Source organism: Pogona vitticeps, chromosome 1 (genome assembly GCF_051106095.1).
Source record: "Pogona vitticeps strain Pit_001003342236 chromosome 1, PviZW2.1, whole genome shotgun sequence".
Taxonomy (NCBI): Eukaryota; Metazoa; Chordata; class Lepidosauria; order Squamata; family Agamidae; genus Pogona; species Pogona vitticeps.
The window spans coordinates 95,929,380-95,953,603 of NC_135783.1; the positions used below are offsets into that span (position 1 = coordinate 95,929,380).

The 24,224-nt window shown below is 40.5% G+C and overlaps 1 protein-coding gene across 3 annotated transcripts; it reads left to right on the plus strand.

Annotated features, from left to right (window-relative positions):
- Positions 1-1,072: 1,072 nt before the first annotated feature.
- On the plus strand, positions 1,073-23,510 carry PPIL6 (peptidylprolyl isomerase like 6). 3 transcript variants are annotated; one of them, XR_002301234.3, is made up of 10 exons: positions 1,073-8,847; positions 11,040-11,135; positions 12,924-13,112; positions 14,945-15,007; positions 16,446-16,593; positions 17,308-17,364; positions 18,946-19,081; positions 19,450-19,569; positions 20,572-20,700; positions 23,183-23,510. XR_002301234.3 is itself a non-coding variant. In XM_078385184.1 (9 exons), exons 1-8 carry the CDS (start codon positions 8,746-8,748, stop codon positions 19,559-19,561), a joined length of 903 nt encoding a protein of 300 aa, XP_078241310.1. In that variant the 5' UTR covers positions 1,073-8,745; the 3' UTR covers positions 19,562-19,569; positions 23,183-23,510. The 3 variants fall into 3 exon arrangements, 2 of the variants coding, with proteins under 2 accessions (XP_078241310.1, XP_020656994.1); XM_078385184.1 differs by lacking the exon at positions 20,572-20,700; XM_020801335.3 differs by lacking the exon at positions 23,183-23,510 and having other exon boundaries at positions 20,572-22,296.
- Positions 23,511-24,224: the final 714 nt, after the last annotated feature.

A 24,224-nucleotide genomic window follows, 5' to 3' on the forward strand; every position in this document is an offset into this window, starting at 1 on the left:
GGTGTTCATCCCTGTTTGTAAGCTGAAGAGTCGGCATTTGTCTGTAGTTTGTGGTCATGTGGGCGACATGACTAGACAAGGAATGCTGTTACCTTCTGTGACATATACCCCGTGTCCTTTGTTTATTTTGCCTTAAACACAAGTCTACCCTCTGGATGTATGTCCTCACTTCACGCTGCCACCAGGTATTATTCCTTTAATACCAAATAGATCTTAGATACATGCTGCCAATTCAACAGATTTATTGATTTTATAAATGTGATGCAAATCACAGGAGTAAACCACAGATGCTTAGGCTTATTCATTAAATATCATTTGCTTTCACATTGGGTTTGTTTGTTTTTATTCGCTGTTATAATATTCTTTGTCTATATGTATATTCTCTATACTTTTAAACTCTTCCCTATTCTCTCTAGCATTCTTTCTTAACTTTCAATACAATCGCCTAACTCTTCAATTCCCTATCAGCAACCTCTTTTCTCCAACTCTCCTCTCTAACGGTCTCTCTAACTGTCTAACTGTCCTTTTTGTTCCGCCCCCTCCTGTCTTCTCATTGCCTCCTCCCCTTGAGCTTCCAATGATGGACAGGCATGACGTGGCGGTTCCGCTACACCTTCCCACTTAAGTGGTACCTATTCATTTACTTGCATCATGCTTTCAAACTGCTAGGTTGAGAGGAGCTGCAACAAGCAACAGGAGCTCACCTCGTTGTGCGGATTCAAACTGCCAACCTTTTGATCGAGAGCCCAGTTGCTCAGCGGTTTAACCCACAGTGAAGCCAACTGCAGAAGAGAGGAGTTTGACATGAAGGACAAAAAACACCTGACTTGTTTACAACTGTGCTTCTGTTTACTCGCTGCTTGAGTTTTCCCCTTGGAATGTAAGTGATTTACAGAGTGGGTACTTGGCTCTGTCTTCTATTCTTTACATGGGAAGTTCTGTTTACAACTGCTCAGTGCTTTTACCTGGACTGCACTTGCACTTCCCAAATTTTCTGCCTTGAAACATTACATGGGGATTGTGAACCAATTTTGGGGGAGAGGAGTAGCACTGGGGGGTGTCAGTTCTTACTCCTTTCCTTCTTCCTATCAGCCAAAGAATTCTGAGTGGAAATTTAAGGACGTTTCAGCCAGTGAAACAAAACTGGATCCATCTCACGTTTGTGCATCTACAACCCAGACAATTTGCAACAAATTAGAAATCCATAATTGTCTGGAAAACGCCAGGTTCTGTTGTTTAAAAAACAAAATCCATCTCTGTGAGGACCACGCATTCCCTATTGCTGTCCTAAAGGAGTAAGAATGAGCCAGGAAGAAAAAGAAGGATAAGGAGGAGCCAAACTGGAAGATAAAATGAATGGAAGAAACGTCTATGTTACCAGGAGCTACAAGTGAAAGTAAACAAAATAACTTGGGAATCCTAACACCTAGCAGGTAATCTTCCCTTGGATGCACCTTTACAGGAGGTCAGAGATCTTTAGGTGAGGCTGTCTTCGCATTCCATGACCCATGAAATGTAGCCATCTTACACCATTAAAGGTAGCCTCCTTAGAGTAGGGCACTGATGGTGAACCTTTTTGAGCCCGAGTGCCTAAACTGCAACACAAAAACAACTTATTTATTTCAAAGTGCCAATACTGCAATTAAAACCCGAATGCTGAGGTTTTAATTTAGAAAAAGCAACTGCTCCTGCACTGCAAGGGTTAAATGCTTGGTTGTTGTTTTTTTTGCATGGGCTAGATTGGTAATGGTCACCATTGCACCCCTCCACTGGACCATTGCACCAGCAGAGGGGAGTGCCGAAACCCAGGATCGGAGGATGGGTAAAGTATTTCTCTATAGTGACTTATGGCTTGTGTGCCCACAGAGAGGTCTCTGTGTGCCAGCTATGACACGCATGCCATAGGTTCACCATCACTGGCGTAGTGGTTCAGGTGTCTATGAATGCAAGCCTTGATTTCTCTCAGATTGAGAGAGGGCCATAGTTGTGTTCTTTCGTTTTCATTGGGGCCTAAGGCACTGAATTTGCTGCCAACTCAGTAGACATGCAGAGAACCTTCCTGTATTCTTGCTTTGATGGGCAAAAGCCTCACCTGTGCTAAGATTTGCATGTGATGTTATCATTCACAAGACCTCTTTCTAGTGAGCCATTCATAACTGTTATACTGAGAATACATCTTTCCATGACTGTTGTTTGCAGTGATACTAAAGGCCTGATCCAGAAGCACACTCTGGGGGTGGGGTGGGGGGTGGGGAGACAGTCCTGTGCCTGCTTACCCAGCAGTATGTTCCATTCAGCTTATTTGGACTCTTAGGAGAGATGTTTGCAAACCTAAATGTCTAGCTACAAAACAAGTTCTTCCAGCAAATGGGTCAATGTGAATTGACCTAAAATATAGGGCCCCAGGAACAAGACAGTTGAGCCTGCAACATCAGCTATAATGAAAATACAGGCATTCAAAGCACAACCACTGGTATTAATTTATTGTCCAGACTCTTATTAATAATTGGTAGGTTTTTCCTTACTTTCCAAACTTAATCATGTTTGGAGTCATAAAGAGTCATAAAGAGTAGTGTTATGTAGGGATTTAGCTTGTCTACTGGAAGGCTAAAATTGAGGGGAGGAGAACCCCTGCAACACTTCCAATGGCTCCATGCCTCCTCCCCCACACCTTCATAATCTTTAAAATACAGTAGTGCCTCGCTTGACGAGGATAATCCGTTCCAGCAAAATCGCTGTTAAGCGATACCCTCGTCAAGCGAAATAAAAAATCCCATTGAAATGGATTGAAAACCCATTCAATGCATTCCAATGGGCTGAATAACTCACCGTCCAGCGAAGATCCTCCATATGGCGGCCATTTTCTGCTCCCTGTCTTGCGAAAAAGCCTTCCTAAACACAGCGGGTTGCCATTTTGTATACCCGGCGGCCATTTTGAAACCCGACAACCAGCTGTTTTTGATTGTCGTAATGTGAAGAATCAGTTCCCGAAGCAGGGAACCAGTCATCGCAAAGTGAAAAAAAAAACATTTAAATATTATTTTGTGATCACAAAAGCGAGGCATTCAAGAGAAAATTGGCCAACCGTGTGTCAGATCTGCTTTGACTTGGATTACAGCATTGTGCAGGGGGTTGGACCCCATGGCCTTGTATGCTCCTTCCAACTCAATTATTTTATGATACTTTGATTCTATGAATTCCATAATCACATGTATCACATTTTGCAATGACAGGAACTACAGCATTATTAATGTTTTATTCTAGAAATGTTAACACTGAATATGCTTATATTATTAATATATTGGGAAGCTTTGGGAATTTCAACTCCTTAAGAACATAAGAAAGTATAAGAAGAGCCCTGCTGGATCAGGCCAAGGGCCCATCTAGTCCAGCCCCCTGTATCTCACAGTGGCCCCACCAGATGCCTCTGGGAGCACATGAGACAACTACATACCTGTCTCCTGATACCGTCCCTTGCAGTTAGTATTTGGAGGTACCTCCCTTTTAAGCCTGGAGATTATACATCCCCATCAGGGCTTGTAACCTGCGATGGACTTTTCCTCCAGGAATCTGTCCAATCCCCTTTTAAAGGCATCTAGGCCAGATGCCATCACTACATCCTGTGGCAAGGAGTTCTACAAACTAACAACACGCTGAGTCAAGAAATACTTTCTTTTATCTGTTTTCACTCTCCCAACACTCAATTGGAATGGATGTCCCTTGGTTCTGGTATTGCATGAAAGGGAAAAGAGCTTCCCTCTATCCAGTTTATTCATCTTCTGCATAATTTTATAGTGTATTCCCCTTCTTGTGTCAGCAGGTGTGTGAGTTCAGCTGGCTGTGACTTGATTTCAGCATTTTGGTAAGGAAGCAATTTGTACGGTATGCATAACATACTATGTATGTACAAATGTTGACACAGGGAGTGATTTTGCAACTAGAAAACACAGTTTCTGAATCAGAAAACACAATCAGAACCCCATATATGCAGGGGATTGGTTACAAGCCCCCCACGGATGCTGAAAACTGTGGATAATAACTAGCATGGTAAAAGAGCAAAATTAAAGAATATGTATTTTCACCAATATCACCAGAACTGGCCAACCAAGGGAGCCAGAGACCATGCTACATATTCTTCAACAATAACAATACCTAGTATGGCTTTGAGATCCCTGTAGTGGCCAGTTCAGTTAAAAACATTGTGAAAATACCTATTTCTATTTTTTTTTTCTTTTAATCGTTTGCAAAATTACGGCTAAGTGCAACTGTGGATACTGATCCAGTGGATACAGGGGTCCTACTGTATATCCAGCCTGAGAGAAACGGATGTCTACCCAACTGTCTGCAGTACTTTTGCAGCAACGTGCTCAATGCTGAAAGGGAGACAGAAAGGAAGCATTTTCTATTTATAGACATTTTAATTGGAATCCTATTGGCAATTGCATAATATATGAGTAAATTGCCACGGCTACCTGCAGCTGATTGATGAAGTGCTGGGGTACATCCTGATTACACAAATCAGGCACATGACCAGGCATATGACCCAGACACTCCTTGGCACCTTTCCATTAGCCAGGGCACGTTACTCAAACCTTATGTAAGCACCCACGTATAATAGGTGCCAGGCATCCATAATCAAAGGCCACCTAAGGCTCATGATGGCACCAGCAATGGAGAATGTGATGGGAGCAACTTAGTTCAGAGGCTGGCAGCAAGTCTGGCATGCAGGAAGTAGCAGGTTCAGTCCCTGAAAGCCATGCTTCAGAAGGTGCTGGAAAAAGGAATTTAAAAGAACAAATACCCCAATAAAAATGGTAAACAAAAGCAACACCAAAAATGTGTTCAAAGCAATAAGGCACAACAGTCCATTCAAGATCCCAAACCAGGCAGCCAGTCCATAAGGGAAAGCTTGCCTGAAGAGCAATGTCATCACTGGCTTGTGGAAGGACAGCAAAGATGGGGCAAATCTGTCTTCCAGTGGGAGGGAGTTCCAAACGCTGGGAGAGTCTTTGAAACACAGCTGCATTTTTGATAGTGCAGGGATGATGTTAAAATACTCGTATGTGTTTCAAACACTTAGTTTTTTTTTCTTAACGGGCTCCTTATAATATCTTTTTCACGGCAAGGGCAAGAAAAAAAATGTCAAAAAAAAGGCAAAAAAAAAAAACCCAACCCCCAAAGGGTCAAAGGCTGCATTGTGTGACTGTACCCATTCTTAATCATTTATTACTTTCATTTTCCCCCCAGCTCAGGGCTTAGGAAAGTTCCAGTGAATCACATGATCAGAGGGACTGTTGACATCATCTCCAGGACTCAGCCAATCCCGAGGATGCTGCTGCTGCTGCCTTGGGAACCCAACCCCGCTCACCTGGGTCTTTGTGACCTCACAGGGGCCCCACCTCTCTGCTGGCAGATAAAAGGGGCTTGCTGGGCAGGGCAGGAGACCAGAAAGGAGGCAAAGCGCCAGAGGGCAGTCCGGCAGAGAGAGAGCGTCAGTGGCTGCAGGGGACCCAGCCCTTCTGCCCAAGGCAAATTCTCTTGCGAAAGCAGATGAACTTGCTAAGTGGGCTGGCGAGTTAACAGCTTGAGGCTGGCAGAGATTTGTCTTGAAGCTGGCTGATGTCGGCGATGGATCGGGAAGAAGTCAGTGGACATTGGCAAACAGAAGCTGGTGGAATCTCCCTGCAGAAGCTGGCTGAGGCTGCAAGGCGGAGGCCGGAAGAGGTTGGCGGATGAAGCCGGGGGACGTTAGCCTCCTGAAACCAGCTGACGGACGCTTGGTGGATATTAGTAGATGGAAGCCCAGGCATGTGTGTGAATGGCTGGTGAAGGTGTGTGTGTGTCAGGGGGGTGGCTGGTGTGTGTGTGAATGTGTGCAAATGTGCTGGCTGGTGTTCCGTGGTGATGTCGCTGGGGGTTGAGTGTGACCCAAGCATTCAGGAGCTGGCGGAGGCTGGCTTCAGAAGTGGAGTGGAAGAGATGAACGGGTGGATATTCCTGGTGGAAGCCAGTGGATATTGGCAGGCGGAACTTTGGGATGAAGTTGCGAGAACATGGGTCAGTGGATACACCTGGGTTGAAGCTGGTTGATGGCCGTGGACGAGCTCACCCCTTTAATTGAAATTTTCTCTCTCTTTCCGTTGCAGGGCCTGAAGCTTCCTCTTCCCCAGGGGCATCCAAGGGACCAGAGGACAGGCGCCCTGCTGGAGCTGAACCAGGCCGTTGTCTCTGCTAAGGATACCCATTTAGCCTCTTTTCCAAAACCAATAAAATATTTTTTCTGGAATGGTTTTGAAGTGTTTTGTTTGTCAGGGGCTGTCACAGGATTATCTTCCCCATCCCCTCATTATATCTGTGGCCCAATGCCTGGGGTGGGTCTTTGTGAAGTCAGGGTGTGGGGCCTTGTGATGTCACAGGAATTGGGAACATCATATTTCTCCATGCATGTGTGAGGGAGTAAGCTAGGCATTGTGGGCTCCATGTTTGAGCTTCTAAGCAAGTATATATTGTGTCGTGTTGGACAGACACAGGAAGCCAGTGAGCCCTGGTGCCATTCAGAGAGGGTTGGAGTTGGGTACCCAAACACTATGGCCACCCTGTAAAAATAAACTCGCTCCTTCCCATCCACCACCATTCCTCACATTTGTCTGCCTGGCCTGGAGATTCAGGGGAGCCCAGCCATTTCCTGGCACAGCAGCTCATTCTCTGACAAGCCTCATCTTCATCATCAACACCATGAGCACTCCATGGACAGCTCCTTGGGAAGTGCAAGTGGGGAGCAAATATACCACTTCAAAGAAGCTTACAGTCCAACCTCTCACGAAAGTGCCACAACCGAGGAAATAGAGATGGGCAATAATTTGGAGATGAGCGTACGATAAAATTCATGTGGATCCATGCTATGGATAGATGGCAAAAATACACTGGTACTGCAAAATCTTCTGCTTGAGGGCAGCGGCTGCCTCTGAGCACCTAGGGGCACCCTGCCTCAGGAGCATACTGAGAAGCAAAAACTCTGGTGAGTTCTAAATAACTTCTAAAACTATATACAGTATTAATCTATACATTTCCCTTGCCTTCTAAAACTAATCACGGCACTGCTGCTTTTTACTGTTTTATTCATATATTTTATTATATACAGTACATATTCTAGCTTTGGTTTTTGTAGCATTATGTACATGTATTTGATTAATTATATTAAGCAACATGTAAGTATTATAAATAATCAACATTTAATACAATGCTAATATGCATCATAATGGCACTAAGGCTTGTTCCAGAGTAATGATTATTTCCTTTTTCATGCATCAACTTTATACAATGGCCTGAACAGCCACAAAACCTTCCAAGTGCTACAGCTTCATGCCCTTTTTTCTGTTTACTGATACATAGTACATAGATTCTTTATGCTCAAAGTAACTGGAAAATTGTGATTTTCAACTAATTTTCTTTCCTCCACTGTACTCAACTCCCAAAGCAGGGCTGGAAAACCTTTGGCCCTTCAGATGTAGCTGAAAGACAATGCCCATCAACTGTAGCCCGCCTGGTGAGACACGATGGGAACAGTACTGTAGTTCAGAAGGCCAGAGATTTGCCCCTCCTGCCTTAATGTCAGCATGTTTACTCTAGATGTATTGCTTTCAAAAGCAGAACTTTAAGAGCTATGTTTTCCAAGCGTGCTTGTCAATTACACTAATTGTTCCTTCTTGACAAAAATACGCAACAAAGTAGCAAAGCACAAACAACATAATTTAACTGAAAGCACTCATAAACACTTTTCTTGTTGTATAATTTATCCCTACCTTCTTTACTGACCATGCCATGACCTGGACGTTCCATTTCTATCAGTGGTGTTAACGCATGGATTATAGCAAGGATTAAATTTTAAGCACAACACAGCCAGCTGCAATAAATCACAGTACAATCTGGCTCTTGATAAGCTCCCTGTTTGCTGTTCTAAAAGCACACGGTATTATCTGCAGTACTTTTACATGTGAGATTTTACAATGCATATTTGCATAAATGCAACTTTTGTTTGGCACAGCTTTGTCCCATATGTAGCAATGCAGATAATAATTCCTGTGCAACTCAAGCACTATTTAGATAAAATGTGCTGGTTCTGCAGTCACTCCGGGCAAGCTAGATTGGTCCCTTTCTTCGAACAGCTTTAGGCAGGCTACTCATACTTTTTTATTCTCCTTAGTATTTGAAGGGGATGTTAAATATAATCATGTACAGTATCTGTCTTTAAAAGATAGGGATTCTCCTCGGCCTTAGTTTGTATATTTTGCTATTTATTACACTCTGCATACACTTTAAATTGTAGGTGCTTAATTTCTATGAGGACCTTGAGAAAGCTGAAATCATTACTGTATCTGAATAAAGAAAATTGAATTAATACTTCTCACAGCTTAGTTTGTTCTGATGACATTTACATCACAAACTCTCATCACTGCTGTGATGAAATGAAAAGTAGAAATAAAAGCTGAAAACTGGATTTATAATATTTGCCAGTGTCAAACGCATGCTTACTGTGGGGTATTTTTGACCTCGTGGTGTTGCATAAATGCAGAAATACTAAAGAACCAATGATATGCTGCAACTCCCATTCAGATGGAATGACTGCTTCTGATTGGAGTTGCCATGGGGAACAGAATTGTTTATATTTCTCTTCCTGTGAAGTTGGGAAGGGATAAAGGAAGGAGCTACAAGGCAAGGAAAAAAAGACAGACAATCCTGTGAACAATGTGGGCTAAGAATGCTCTGAGGCCTGTGGGTCTACAAGAGTTGGAAGTTGTGGGGCTTCTCACAGAACCTGCTTTTCATATGGCAGCCCATGCAGCAGAGGTAACACCTTTCTACAGAAGTAGCATTAGCAGCTACATGCTAACATCTGTCTTTCTCTTGTGCTGTTTATAGTTACTACATTTCATACATGTTTATACATGTTTATAGTTACTACAATGTATAAATATCTTGCATGATGAACAGGGAACAAATGCTGCCTGAGTGTGCATGTACTTAGGTTAATTATTTTTAATGTAAGAACTTACCTAATAATAATTCTTTAAATAAAAATATTGTATTCCAATGATGTAAGCTGCCTCAGGTCTTTTTTTAAGGAGAAAGGGGGAGTAAAAATATTTTAATAAAATGGCATTCATCATCCACAGATTCTATCTGTGATGTGTTTTTTTTACCTTCTGCAATTATGTTTAAAATTGTCCCACCTTTTATCCTACAATAGTTTCAGCAAGTAAACAACTGGAGTCAAAAGTATGTCCTGAGGCATCCTACAAGATTCGCAATGGCTTAAAGTTATTGAAGCCATTCCCAAACACTATATTGCCATTAATTACCATTTAGTTAACATGTCAGGAGTTCAAATGCAGGACTGTAAGATCTATGGCCCTACTAGGAAGCACTGGGAGAATTTAGTCCTAGAGGTTCCAAATAATTCTGCTCCTTGCAACATTTGATTAAGGTGGGTGAGGGAAGGAGTAACATTAGTACTACTGTATCAGCCCTTAGCACAATCACTTTATTTTTTCTTATTCTGACCTGAAAAAGGAACATTGACATTATAAAATATCGCTTTTGGGTACCATAGGTAGGATTTGGGACTCTTTTTGTATGTTGGCTAGAATCCTTTTGGGGGAAAATTTTTGGCAAAGCATGGGTACAATGAGTCCCCCTGGCTATGTATGAAAGACAGTGTGAAGGACAGCCTGCAGGCAGGGAAGGAACGACTTACAGAAATGTTCTTCCACTCCAGATTTTCTTGGTAGCATTCTGGTCAAAGGAGCTGAAAGATAGTGTCACTAATGCACCACTCTTTAATGGCAAGTACTGTACTGTAATGTCATTTATTGGGAGGAAAGTGATGACAAACCTCGACAGCATCTTAAAAAGCAGAGACATCACCTTGCCAACAAAAGTCCACATAGTCTAAGCTATGGTTTTTCCTGTAGTGATGTAAGGAAGTGAGAGCTGGACCACAAAGAAGGCTGACTGCCAAAGAATTGATGCTTTTGAATTGTGGTGCTGGAGGAGGCTCTTGAGAGTCCCCTGGACTGCAAGGAGATCAAACGTATCCATTTTGAAGGAAACATCCCTGAGTGCTCACTGGAAGGACAGATCCTGAAGCTGAGGCTCCAATACTTTGGCCATCCCATGAGAAGAGAAGACTCCCTGGAAAAGACCCTGATGTTAGGAAAGTGTGAGGGGAAGAGGAGAAGGGGACGACAGAGGATGAGATGGTTGGACAGTGTCACCAAAGCTACCAACATGAATTTGACCCAACTCCAGGAGGCAGTGGAAGACAGGAAGGCCTGGCGTGCTCTGGTCCATGGGGTCACAAACAGTCGGATACGACTAAACGACTAAACAACAACATCAGTATGATATTTTTGAAAAGCAATAGACAACATATACTTTTAAAACATATTCTAAATTACCTTGTTTAAAATAATGGTCCATCATGAGGGAATGTTTGGATTTGCAAACCAGCTAATCTGTGACTTAGGACTGAAAGCCTTGAGTCTAAGTCCTGGGAGAAAGGGAGAATGTTAGACAGATAGACAGGCCAGCAGGCCTGATATTGAGATTGTAAAGACTCAGATGGTAGGTATTCCAGATGAGGACTATGACTGGGAACAAATGCTATGGCTGCCTAGTGATTTCATGGCTATATAGGGGGATGATTTCCTGATTGACAAGTTGCAATCTTCACCACTGTTGTTCTGTTACTTAAGCTGCTTTCAGCAGTTTTGCTGTTACACAAAGAACAGTGAAGATATTGAGACTATTTTATTTTAATCATGATACACCCACACAACCAAAGTATGAAGATACACCCTTCATCCTAAGTATGGTTTGGCCCAAATCTGTCACCATGGGAACAGAGTCGCATGAATCAGTCTCAGATAAGTGATACAAAAGCACAGTTAAAACCAAAATGGTATCATCATATGTGCACCCCACCCAATACAGCTAAGTAGTTTACCTTTTAATAATTTCACTTTTTATTTATTATCTAGGCTCTAAGGAGAAATTTTCCAACCAAGATAGGAGAGCCTAAAGTAATTCCTCTCTTACAATTTGCATGGGATGAGTATCTACAGGAGAAAAAAAAGGTATACAGTACTTTATTTAAGTAGATCCACAAGAGAATGGATTTATCTGAATTAGTGAAACCTTACATTTTCTTGATCTTATAGCAGACACTGACTGAAATCCTGTTGCTTAGCGCAGTAAGTTGTAACTAGAGTGGGCCCATTTGAACTTGCAGAGGAGGTGAATTACCAAATCCCCATTGATTCAATGGGCCAACTCTAGAGCAACTTGCAACACTAAACAACAGGAATTCAGCCTCTGTTTACTACACATTTCAGACTGAAATTTCTTCAGATTCTGTTCATAAAAGCTTTTTAGGAAAGGAGATATCAATCTGCATTCCACTGAGCACAGATAAATGCTTGGGGGCATGAATTGTTTAGATGTATGAAGAGATTATTATGATGGTTTTAGACAATTTCTATACCATTTATCACATGAAACCAATATTAGATTGTTCTTGCTTACGCTGACTTTAAACCGTTGGGTTATCTACTTTCTGTACATTTCAAAATTTCCAGTCTGTCATTCAATATCTTTGTCCTTTTTTTCTGACTTTGTTCTATTTATAGTATGTGTACATACACATAGAAATCAGCAGAGTTGTAATTATTGGAGGAAACGGCATGGAACTCTCATTCTGCCTAAAACAAGAAGCAGAGGCACCCCATATCAAACATACAGTATGTAAGGCAGCATCCAAATTTGTGCAAGTTTGCTTAGATATTAATCCTAGTGAATTCAGTGGGCTTTGTTCTCTGGTAAGGTCCATATGACTGCAGCCTTGCTCACTCAGGAATTATCCAGTCTTATCCCTGAGATAGCAATCTCACTTATTCCTAAAGAGCTCTAAGCATGAAGAGGTCGTTTTTCCTTGCAATCCAGTATAAATCATTCACTAGGGTCTGCTGTTCTAGTCCAAGCAGTCACAACTAAGAGTGCTAATCAGGGGCAGTATCCAGGACAAGCTGCACCAGCTGTTCCTAACACAGAAGCAGAGTGACATTATAACCTTGTTTTTCTGTTATGAAAGGACCTTTGTTTACACAGATGTAAGAGTGGGTGATACCTTTTATTGGGCCACTAAAAATCAAACAAATTGCAAGCTTTCATGAGACTTCTTCAGGCTTAGCACAACCCCTTTATGGATAGTCCATAAAAAGCAGGTTTTTGTTTGTCTATCGGTTTTCTGGTACCTTCCTAGTCAGTCTAAAGACACACGTGCAGCAGAAACACACTTTACAGATAGCCCCTGCTTGGAACCAAAAGCACTACAGTATTAGTTTTTTTTTAAAGTCATCTTCAGGCTTTCCTATTTGAGCAATGAAGCATCAAGGGAAATTTGTTCTTAAATCCTGAAGAGCAGCCAGAAAACAAAGCAAGCTAATTTACAAACAAAATGAGGAAAAAGCACTCAGCCTGCTGACAGCAGTTGAGGAATTGCTGCTTCTCTTTCAGTAAAATTTGTGGCTGTCATTGAAATGCTCAGGGATGCCTGACAAGCATCTGCCCCTCTTGACAGAAACTTTGCTCACCTTTTTAGATCATCATTATCATTATCTTAGAACTGCGGAGCTGGAAGGGACCTTATGGATCATTGAGCTGAGCCCCTGTCAAGGAGGCAGAGTGAGGAATCAGACTCCCAACCTCTGGCTCTGCAGCCAGATATCTAAACCACTGAGCCATCCAGATTTCTTCTGTTCCCCCTGCCCCTCTTCACCACTGTAAAACCTGCATGCTGAATGTCCTGCTTTCCTGTTAAACATTTACTGATCTGTAAACATTGCCATTGTACCTTCTGATCACAGGAATTGAGAGGGGAGACTTGGGAATATCCTTCCAATGTGATGTGTTTTGTGGATGGCCAGCTCCTTGGAGATGAAAAAATGATGCTCAAATGGGCTTATGATGTTTGGGATTATAAAGACTTTAAACCCACAGCACTCTATGAGGCCATTACACAAGATTTCCTCACCAAATACATGAGAAACAAAAAGGTAAAATAACACTGTTTTGTGCTTTTTGCAATGTGTCTTCATATTGTGTCTCGCTGATCACCATACTTGGATTGGATTTTAACTTGTTCATGAGTCTTACGACTCTGTGTGATATATTTATTTTAGTCTTATGGGATCAGTTAAGGCTATCCTTTAGAAGACTGGGAATGACCTGTGAATTGGCACCCACAAATACTACACTCTCTCTCTCTCTCTCTCTCTCTCTCCCAAGTTGCTTCAGTGATAGGCGGCTGAATAAGTGGATTTTGCTAAACATTCTTTCCAGTCCCACTTCAAATTCTAGTACTTTGCCTCGTTCAGACCATTCGTAAGAAAACCAAAACAAAAATGGGCCAATCCTCCAGATCATGGTTTACTATATTATGGGATATCTGAACCATACCACAGTGCATAGTTTGTCCTGGTTGCAACAGCAGCCAATTAATGTTCAGGACATTTTCTTATCATGTTGACCACTCAGTGAAGCAGCATGGAATTGTTCTACGTATGTCATGGTTCACAGCATTATTTGAACGCTCATGATACACAGTGTAGAACAGTAAAGAGAGCTAAACAGAAAAGTAACATTTTCCAGGTTCTGAACAGTAACCTGTTGATGCTAACCACTTCTGGGATGGCAGGTCACCTGGGTTGCCTACACATGCCACTCTGAAATCCCTGAAGGAAAGACAAAATACGTAATAAATCCTCTTCCAATTGGCTAAATGGCAAGGAAAATAAATGCTGTGCTCTGCACAAAGAAAGACATCTTGAACTGCAAGTCAACTTAAGTTTTCTTCTTCACTTTTGGGACAAAATGACACTGTGTTAGATCTCAGGAAGACTTATGCCCAGTATGAAGGATTTGTACAGCACATGGTGATCCCACACTGTGGGGATCATTTTTTACAATCTGTGGAAATATTTTGAAAATGATTTTATTTATTATAATGGGCACGTTATACCTAGTAGCGGAGATCCTATTGCTTGTAAATCACAACTAGAGTAGGCCCACTGGATCACATTTATGGAGGAGGTCTCATCAAATCTCTACTGATGCAGTGAGCCTACTCTAGCTGCAGTTTACTATGTGAAACAAAAGGATTTTAGCCATAAACTAAGAAGAGAATAAGTAACTTTATTCTAATAATCCAGAGGAGGTGGTAATTACTTCAAAATAAAGTGTATATTACCATTGTCCTCTCCTGTTTCTATTAGACTAGTTCATTTCTTCAACCCTGCTGTCAGACAGCACCAACAATCCATTCAGGAGCCATGTGTATGGAAACCCTAGGTACAGAAGTGCTTTCAAAACTCTGGACACACATTTATAGTTCTGTAGACAAGTGCTCTTAACCCCACACATCCTCTTTTGTTTGATATCAACATAATGTGAGGTCCTTTTAGAAACCTTGATGCTATTTTAATTTCATTTTTCCCTAAATATATAGTCACTTTGGGAGCAGCACTTGGGATACTTTTGTTCCAGAGAACCTGCTGGAACTTATCAGGAATTAATAAAAGCTTCGGTCCCTCAAAGTCAGTAAGGGAGGATTTTGCCCAAATTGCACAACCACTGGGAAGTAGAAGCACAGGAAGTGCTTAGTGTGTACTTTCAGTGCATGAAAGATGGCAATGGGACCCAAAAGGTCTAAAGAGCCATAAACATTCATGCTAGAGAATCTTCTCTGTCATGCAGGAATTCTTTGGCAGATTAACTAACTGATAATATGTTTTCCCAAAAGAATGACATTTGCAGAGAAAAATAAAACCCTCAGTTTCAGAAAAATGCAGAATGAGCTTTGACCTCTGGACTTGCTTTATCTTGGCAGCATGTGTTTGTGTTCTTGGAGATAGCTATTCAAGAGATGACTGTTGGAAAATTGCTATTTGAGGTAAGTTGCATAAAGAAGAGTCAAAGCTTGGCATTAGACGCAGGAATCCTTCTTCTATGTAAGACTGCATTATCTGCAGATCTGTCAGATTCTTTTAAAAACATAGAATGGTTGCTCTTTCTCACTTTTATGCACATTTTATTGATCAATTAAATTCCCGTTTTGGTTCTAAACTAAAGCCTGATATCAGTGATGCCTGGATGAGGTTGACTATATTGCAGCATAACCCAGACGAAATAGAAGTGCTCCTAGTCAATCAAAGAGCAGATCTATGAATAGGGTTTCAACATGGACTTGCCTTAAAAACTCAGAATCACAGGCTTGAGTGTACTCCTGGACTCAAACCTGAGCTTGCATGGCTAGGTTTCAGTAGTGGGCAGGACAGTTTGCATAGTTAAAGCTAATGAACCAGCTGTACCTGTTATTTGATATGTCTGATCTGCCTAAGATGTTACATTGTACTGCATTCCATTTGGATTCCTGTAACATACTTGGGGTGCCTTAGAATGTTTGGAAACTTCAGCTGGTTCAAAATTTTGCAGCCAGACTTTTGACCAAGGCCAGTTACTCTTTTATAACAATTCTACTGGCCACTAGTCCATTTCTAGGTTCCTTAAAAGTGGTCAAGTGATTTTGACCTATATAGTACTATAGAACAGGAGTCCCAGTTGTCTGTAGGACTGCATCTTTTCATACGAGTCTCCTCAGGTTTTCAGAACTTAATGGGAGGCGCTGCTCTTAGTCCCAAAGAATGTACAGGTACATCTCATGAATACACAAAAGAGCAGACTTTTTGTGTGTGCACGTAGTCTGTAGTACCCCTTTTACACCCAAGAGAGAGGTTGGCTTCCTCCCTCCTGTCCTTCCATCAGCTGGCAGCAATATATCTCTTCAGGTAAGCTTTTAACAACTAAACAGGCTGTCAAGAAAGGTGGTTGTTGCATTTATTTAGTTCTCTTTGTTTTTTAAAAATATTTTCAGTTTTTAAAGTTAGTTTTAATTTTCTTTCATATATTTTAATTACATTTGATATTATAACTTCTATTACAAAAAGAAACATTTTTGTAAGCCACTTTTGGGTTTCTGGTTTGGGGAGAAGGTGGATAAAAAAAGAAATGGGGGAATGCATGCCTTTTGCCTGCAGCCCAATGTGCTTGCACCTCGAAGTCTTATTTAAATTACTGGAACTTTTGAACAGACACACACAAAAACTGCATTGCTGATCAGCTGATTTGTGACATGAAAATGATTTAGGATCTAGGGCAGGTGACAAAAATGCACAGAACTGTGCTTTTAAAGATATAGCAGTTTAAAAATTCTATAGGTATGTAACATGCAGCGGAATCTGTATCATCTGTTTAGTTCATGGATTATTTACAGGACCATTCCCTTGGACTCAGTTTGTGAACATTTATGACATTCTGTCTCCATCATGCAGCTCTATTCTGATATCTGCCCCAGGACATGTCGGAATTTCCAATATTTGTGCACAGGAGAGAAAATGAACTCTGAGTCAGGGGTGGTCCTCACATACCAAGATTCTATCTTTCACCGAATTGTCAAAAATGGCTGGATACAAGGAGGAGGTGGGTGATAACATAGGTTGAAAGGTATGTTGCAACTTTCTCAGGATATTCAGTAGGTATGATTCTGTGCTTCACTTTCATCATTGGATTAAACAATAGACTTTGAGATAATAGTCATATTTATGTAATAGAATTATTGAGTCTTTTCCCCTCTCGGTCACTGGCTTGTAACCAGACCCATCCAATAGTCTGCTTCAAGTACTGTATGAGTGTGATTCTCCAACTAGAGTATGCCTTTGCATTCACCTTCTGAGCTCATTTGACACATACTCTTGTTTACCCACAGATCTGCTCTCTCCTCTGAAAGAAATATAGTCAGTTTCCAAAAGTGCAAAAAAAAACACCTTAAATTTGACATTTCTTGCCCTTAATACTACTACTTCGCCAAAAGAGACTGTTTAGCAGGAATAAGAGAAATTAGTATGGCGTGGAAATAAAATAGAACTGCTTTGTACTGAGATGTTTAAGCAGATTGCATCATATGGAAGAATTCTGGTCTAATGGAACCAAATCTCAAAACAGAAAAGCCAAACTCATTCAAATTATTAATTGCATAACAGACATTGCTGTAGATGGCAGCCACAAATCACGCCATTTGCCTCACTTCTTAGAAATGAAATTGTACTTAATAGTGTATAATTTTAAGTTTGCAGGCTCTCTTTTTTCAGTACAAAAAAGATAAAGACACAATGATCATTGTTTTGAAATATACAGATATACATGGAGGAAGAGGGAACGGAGGCGAGTCAATATATGGTCCTGTCTTTGAAGGTAGGCACATGTGCTGAAAGTGCTGATAGGGCTAAGTTGAGAGGCATCACTGAAATAGCCAGAGATACTGCCTAGGAATAAATTTTACTCAGAATGAGAATATGGCTCTTGTTTCAGTCAGGATTGTTGTATAAATGTGAAAACCACACAGTGGCTGGAATGCTCATTATCATTATAACTGCCTGTCCTCACCTTCACTTGCACACAAATAAGGATCATATATTTACAGGTGGAACACAATATGGAACCCAACTATATGTTGTCACAGCTGAAGCTTTTCTCACCTCTTGTAATCTGCAAATTAGTTTGCTTTGTTTTATGGCTTCAAACTCTAAATCTAATTTGTCTAATACAGTCAGGTCTCTTTAACAGCAAGATTATTTCAGCTTTAATGATGGGTCATCTTCAGTGTATAATGTGTCATCTTAAAACTCCTAGGGGAAAATCCCTCTGTAATTCTGGACTCTACATAGTGTGTTCCTAGTTATGGCCACTGTATGCAGCACAATATAAACTATAATAAGACACATCCTCTTTAGATTACTGTAAGACACTCTACATGGGATTACCTTTGGAAAGTATTCAGAAACTTGAGCGAATCCACATTGCCAGATTGTTAACTGGGGCTGGATACACGAATCACAAAACTCCCAGTACCACAGCTCCACTAGCTGCCAGTCTGTTTCTGGGCAAAATTGAAAATGCTGGTTTTTACTTATAAAGCCCTAAACAATCATTGGTACAAGCTATTTGAAATACCGCATTTCCCTTTATGAGCCTGCCTGGATTTTAATATCACCAAGCAAAGCCTTTCTTGTTGTCCTGCCACCCTCACAGGTGCATGAGACAGGATCTTCTCTTTTGCTGCTTCCAAGCTGTGGAAGCCGCTGTCATTCTGCTGCCAGGCAACAGCTATTCTTTTCCGGAAGACTTTTTCTCAGCAACTGGCTGCCTAAGATTTGGGCTGTTGCTTTTGGCTTATTTCTCCTTTGTTTTTGTTTTGCTGCTGTTTCCTTGCCAGTTTTTCTATTTGCTTTAAATACTAGAACCTACCCTCTTGAGGAGAAAGGTGGGGTATAAATATTTTGGCTGATGATAGAACAAAAAGTGAAGAAGTTGTGATCCTAAAAAATCTTACCTGTGAGTAACCTGTCAGGCACCATAAAATTTAGTGTAAATATTTGTCCTGTTCCGTAGTTTTATGGATGACATAGATATTAAGGCTATAGCAAGGTTCACCCTGCAGTTGATGTCATGTTGTAACATTCTACGCCCTGATGCACAGCACTGGGCTGTGGAGAAACTCAGTATCATGAATAAGTACTTCTTGGTCATTAAAGTGACAGAAGAAAAAGTGTGACATGGCATCCCATTTTGAGTAGGTTCTCTGGGTCATACATAATGTATAATTCACAGTTTTCTATCTAAATTAGAAATTATTAGTAAATTATTAGAAAGCACTAGTATTAATATAATACTGAAGACTAAATATAAAATGAAAATTTAAAATCAAGAAAAGCAAATACATGGAAATAAGAGAACCACGGTTTCCTGCCTATCTGTTTATGACTATTTTTTTAGATGAAAACTTTGCTGTTCGCCACGATAGGAGGGGTGTCCTTGGAATGGCCAATAAAGGACGCCACAGCAACGGGTCCCAGTTCTACATCACGTTACAGGCAGCACCTTACTTGAATGACAAATATGTGGCTTTTGGGTACGTGTGAGAGTTCTGTGACAAATCTTAAGTATGAACATGTCAACTGAAACGTGCTTGGTGGAAAGGCAGCACTGCGTTAATAATAAAATGAAACATTTTTATTTTTATAGTATTAAATATCTGAATATAGTTAAGTCTCACTTTTCCTCCCATCATGGAATTCAGGGATATATGCAGGATGCCTAAGTTGTCTGCCCTCCTGGTGGCGATCCACCCCAGACCCGCTTAGGTTCAGCACCATGCCAGTGTGATGCGCACTCAGGCCTTCCCCTAGCAGTGGCTGGTACCTGGGGGGGGCAGGAGGATGGGACACAGATGCAATGACCTCCTAGTATTTATTTCAAGTATTTCTCCCCTCATTTTAGACAGCTGCTTGAAGGCTCAGAAGTCCTCCAGGAACTGGAAGCAATGGAAACATTCAATGAGAGGCCAATTTTAGAATGTAAAATTATTAACTGTGGAGTGTTTAAGCCATGATTGTGAATGTAAGTTTTATTTAATTTTACTGAAATATTTTATCTTGCTTTCTCATTACTACATTTTATTATGGCTGATAAAGTGTTGGCAGATAAAAAGTACCTTTCTTACTTTGAGAAAATATTTTGAATAATCTGTCTCCTCTTGAGGATGTGGGGCTTTAAATATGTAGTCACGCTTTTTAAATTCAAGTAAGTATGCAGGGCCCCAGTCTGCATCAGGATTACTCTGCGTAAGTAGGTGAGATTTAAATGTTCTGTTCCCGCAAAAATAAATAAAATTTCATGGCACTTTTGGAGCGGGTGGATTAATGAACAGAAAGTGGGAAGTTTTATCTTTGTCTAACTAGTATTGATGGCCCCAATCCAGATTGGGGATCTGCTCACTTATTTGAACATAAACAACATATCAAGACTTCCATGGATACTATGGACAGAATCCTCTTCATTTTTACCACATACACAGTCAAGGGATCTGACCCATGTTCCTGATACATTTACAAAACCTGCCACCAAGGAGGCGGCTCAGTATGGGCCAAATCCACCCACTTTCTGAAATGTCTCATGAGAAATTAGCTAACCTCCACTGAGCCTCAGAGGGCTAGAGCACACTAGCAGTTGCATCCCCTCACTTCGGGAACTACTACTCCAGTATCTCTGCTCTTGCACAATGAACACCAGTCCTGCAAGGCAAGACAAAATCCCAGATAATAAAAATGGTAACGCATGTTGGTGTAGCCAGTTTCAGTCTAAGAAAATGGCACTTAGAACCAAGCAGTCCAATCACCAACCAAGAGGTACACCAGGCAGAGATCTTACATTTCATTTAGAACATCAGAAGAAGACTAACCTAATCGAAAGGAGCAAAATATTTTCAAAACAAAAAGCCAATTCAAGCGAAAACACAACAGGCGTCATTAATTACCTATAGGAGAAAATAAAAAAGCTATCTTGGCTTAAACTAAATACTAAAAGACCTAACAGAATAACACAGTGTGGTTTCTAATCTAGGACACTGTGCCCGTACTTACCAATAGCATGAAGTGCTGAATCTCCAGACAATGAGTCCCCCTGAAATGAGAAACTGGACCTACTATTAGATGGACTCTCAGCTGACGCTCTTTAACCAACCAATTTAAGGTATTCACCAAACTTTCTAGAAGACATGCCGTTTGCCATGTATCCTCTTCTCCAAGTATAGCTACAGGGTTTTACAATTTTGCTTTGAAATGTAACACCATCCTTGAGCTTCCAGGTGTATCTGCTCCCAATCCAGATGGCTCCCTATCCAATTGACCTTCAGAACAGTCTTGAGATGAGGTAAGGTCCCATGGCAGGAAATCCTAACAGGAAAAGGAGTCCAAGAAGTGTGGGAGTTTCTAAAAAAGGAAATTCTAAAGGCACAACGACAAACAATTTCAACAAGAAAAAAAGGTCAGAGAGGACCCGGAAAAAAAAACAGCGCTGCAAAGAGCATAGAAAAGTATATATCAAGATACTATATATCTATTGTGTATACAATCAATGTTTTAGAATTCAAATTATGCTGAAGTGAATTTTACAAAAGAATACTGGGGAGGATTAAAAAGCCACTAAGTACCAACCATGTAATTGATTTGGGAAAGATCATTATGCTCAGCTTCTTGGAATTTTTGCTCTAAGCATTCAAAGCCAGAAGATAAATGTAAAATATGTTAATGAGTTCCAGCTGTGTAGCTGGAAGAATCCAAAACCATTATCCCATTTCAGTCAAGGAACTCTCCTATTGTTATAATAGTTTTGTGGTGCTTCATAAATGTGGTACTCATTTGTTCTCAGATTTTCGAGTTACAGCCATGTTAGTCCGTGCAAGTATTTCAACAAGAAACACAAAACAATACAAAACAAAAGCAAAAAAAAAAAAAAAAGACATTGTAGCACCTAAAAGACTAACTACTATACAGTATTTTAAAATAAGCTTTTGTGGAACATTGTCCACTTCTTCAGCCATGTGAGTTAGAATACAGAGACTATATGGCTCTCAGTGATATTTGGTGGCATTTCACACTTAGTAATGACTTGTGACCTATGTTTCATATTTAGTACTTTTGAAGTCTGGTTCGCTAAACATATTTCATATGTGTTACACTGCTGTAGGTACGCTTGCACTATCGTGAGCTGTCTATATGGCCAGTGTTGGTTGATGCATGATATAAAAGTGTTATATAAAAGAAACATATTGGGAGTAAAAGGTATTTTTTCTTGCAAAAATGCCATTCTTGCCATGTGTCATTATGAATTAATGGTGCTACTGGATTAAAAAAAACATTTAACAATGCATTAGGGATGGGACATTCAGAGTTTTTGAACTCCAAGCCTAGGAATTCCCCACTTCAGGTAGAATTCTTGGAGGTGCAAAAAAACAACAGTAGCCTCACTTGGCTAACATGATGTATTCTTTCTTTTGTGTGACCTTCATACAGACAGCATGTCTTTGAGTTCCTCTATTACCAAAATACTTGCTGCAAATGCAGAATGGAAAGCAAACCCTCACTGGCATATTGTTACTGTGCATAAAGGGTAAAACGACCTCCATATTGTTTGTTAAAGACTAACTGCCTACTTTATACAAATGCAGGAGTAGGCAATACTTTTATAGACCACTGTAATGACCACACGGATCCCTTTTATTTCAATGCCTGCTTTATAGTTTTCTTAAAATGAAGTATTGTACAGGGTTTATGTTTTAATCCCATGACTTTTAGGGGGCTAAATTGTATTTCCTTAGCTGCATACAGTATACCAAATAGGCAGTTAAGTGAGAATAGAAAAGGGAACAAGCATTAAAATATTTGATGATAATGATAACAACAACAACACACCTTTAGATCTACAAAAAACAGCAACATTAAGAACAGCATACATAATGCGTCAATACTGTATTTAAAAGATACTTAGGTTTTTGGTTAAGACTTGTATCTGTTATATAATACCAATCAGTGTTTTTATAATTTTGACTGTGCCTGGAGCTTTTGAACAACAACAACAACAACAACAACGACAACAACAACATATTAGGTTGATTAGAGAGAATTGTTTGCAGACTTGAGTTCAACCAGACGTTAAAAAAAATTATGCTCACCACTTTCATGTAAAGACACCTCAAAGGAATAAGATTGGTAGTTCTTTGCTACATATTTAACTGCTTGTCACCTCAGCGTACAATTCTGCTGAACCCATGATGGATTTATGGAATGGGGAAATGGTCAAAGCAGTGGCCATGATTGCTCCTAGGTGTGCCTTCCTGCAAAGTCCAGCCAAGAGCCTCTTGGTTTTCCAACTGGCAGTCATGAAATGAATGGGCTAGTGACAAACTGCTTTGGTTGAAGAAGCTGTGACTAAAAACTGGGCTGGAGCTGGAGGAAAATTCTTCTTTTCTGCCGCTTAACAGTTTCTGTGAGGCACAATTAAGTATACATGTACAGTAGTTGGAACATACAATGTAAGAAATACAAATCAATTTCACTCTCTGCTGTTTCTATTTTCTGTTCCACTGAAATAATTTTGGGAGTCAGTGTTTCACTTTTTAAATTAGACATAAAGTACATTTTCTTGAAATAAGATAAATGTTCTTATTTTTAAGGGGACTCTTACTTGATATCTACGCAACTATCAAGAAACAGACAAAAATCTTTCACAGGAAATCTTTCACAGGAAGTAACAGAATGTCATTTTACCAAGGGACATGTGTGTACATCAATTTAACAAGTATTGTCAACAGAGACTGCTGACATCTATCTTCAGCAAGAAAGAGACCTCTTGCTTAAGTTACATGGACTTTGACCTCAGGTACAGCTTGTGTTTTTCTTGTGCAAGGAATCAGATTCTTGATCATTATATTCCTCTATACATCTGTTTTGATGGAGAATTAATCCATAAAGAGTGGTGGGAATCCTCCCTCTAACCAGTTATTATTACTTCTGTTCAGTGCTGTTGTTGTTAGGTGATTTTAAGTTACTTCAGTTATTGCTACAGCTTTGAATGAGCCACCTCATATACTATATGTCCTAGCATTTACAATGATTGCAGACACAGGGCCCCAGCTTCCTTGTAGTTACTCAGCTAGTATTATCCTTGTTTGAGAGTATAGTGGTGCCTTGCAAGACGAATGCCTCGCCGGATGAAAAACCCGCAAGACCAATGGTTTTTGTGATTTTGTTGGTGACTCACAAGACAGCTTCTTCTATGGCCGTGCTTCGCAAGACTTTTTCCCCCCGCAAGACCGATGCCTCGCAAGACGAAAATAATTCATTCGTCTTGTGAGGTTTCCCATAGGAATGCATTCCTATGGGAAACTGCTTTTCGCAAGACAAAAATTTTGCAAGACGGTGCTGTGACAAACCCAGACCTACTGGGATCTGCCACCAACCATTCCCTGTAAGAAGTCACACAGACCAGGGATGGATTTTTAAACAAATAAAGAACAAGGTTTATTTAAATCACACACAGGGAAAAATAAAAGGATTATGTGAATAAGATATAGTAACGTGGCTTAGTTTCACTCATACATACACACAGGTTGGTTCACACAGAACCCTTAACTTGAAGCACAGACCCTGAACCTATCAGTTCTGGCTAACCAACAGACACCTGAACCTATCAGGTTGGTACTCTGACACACAGTA

Coding starts and splice junctions, on each gene's coding strand:
- PPIL6 (XM_078385184.1), top strand. CDS start 8,746: ATGTGGGCTAAGAATGCTCTGAGGCCTGTGGGTCTACAAGAGTTGGAA. Junction 11,136..12,923: donor ATCTACAGGAGAAAAAAAAG/GTATACAGTACT, acceptor TTCTGATCACAG/GAATTGAGAGGGGAGACTTG. Junction 16,594..17,307: donor TGGCTGGATACAAGGAGGAG/GTGGGTGATAAC, acceptor TGAAATATACAG/ATATACATGGAGGAAGAGGG.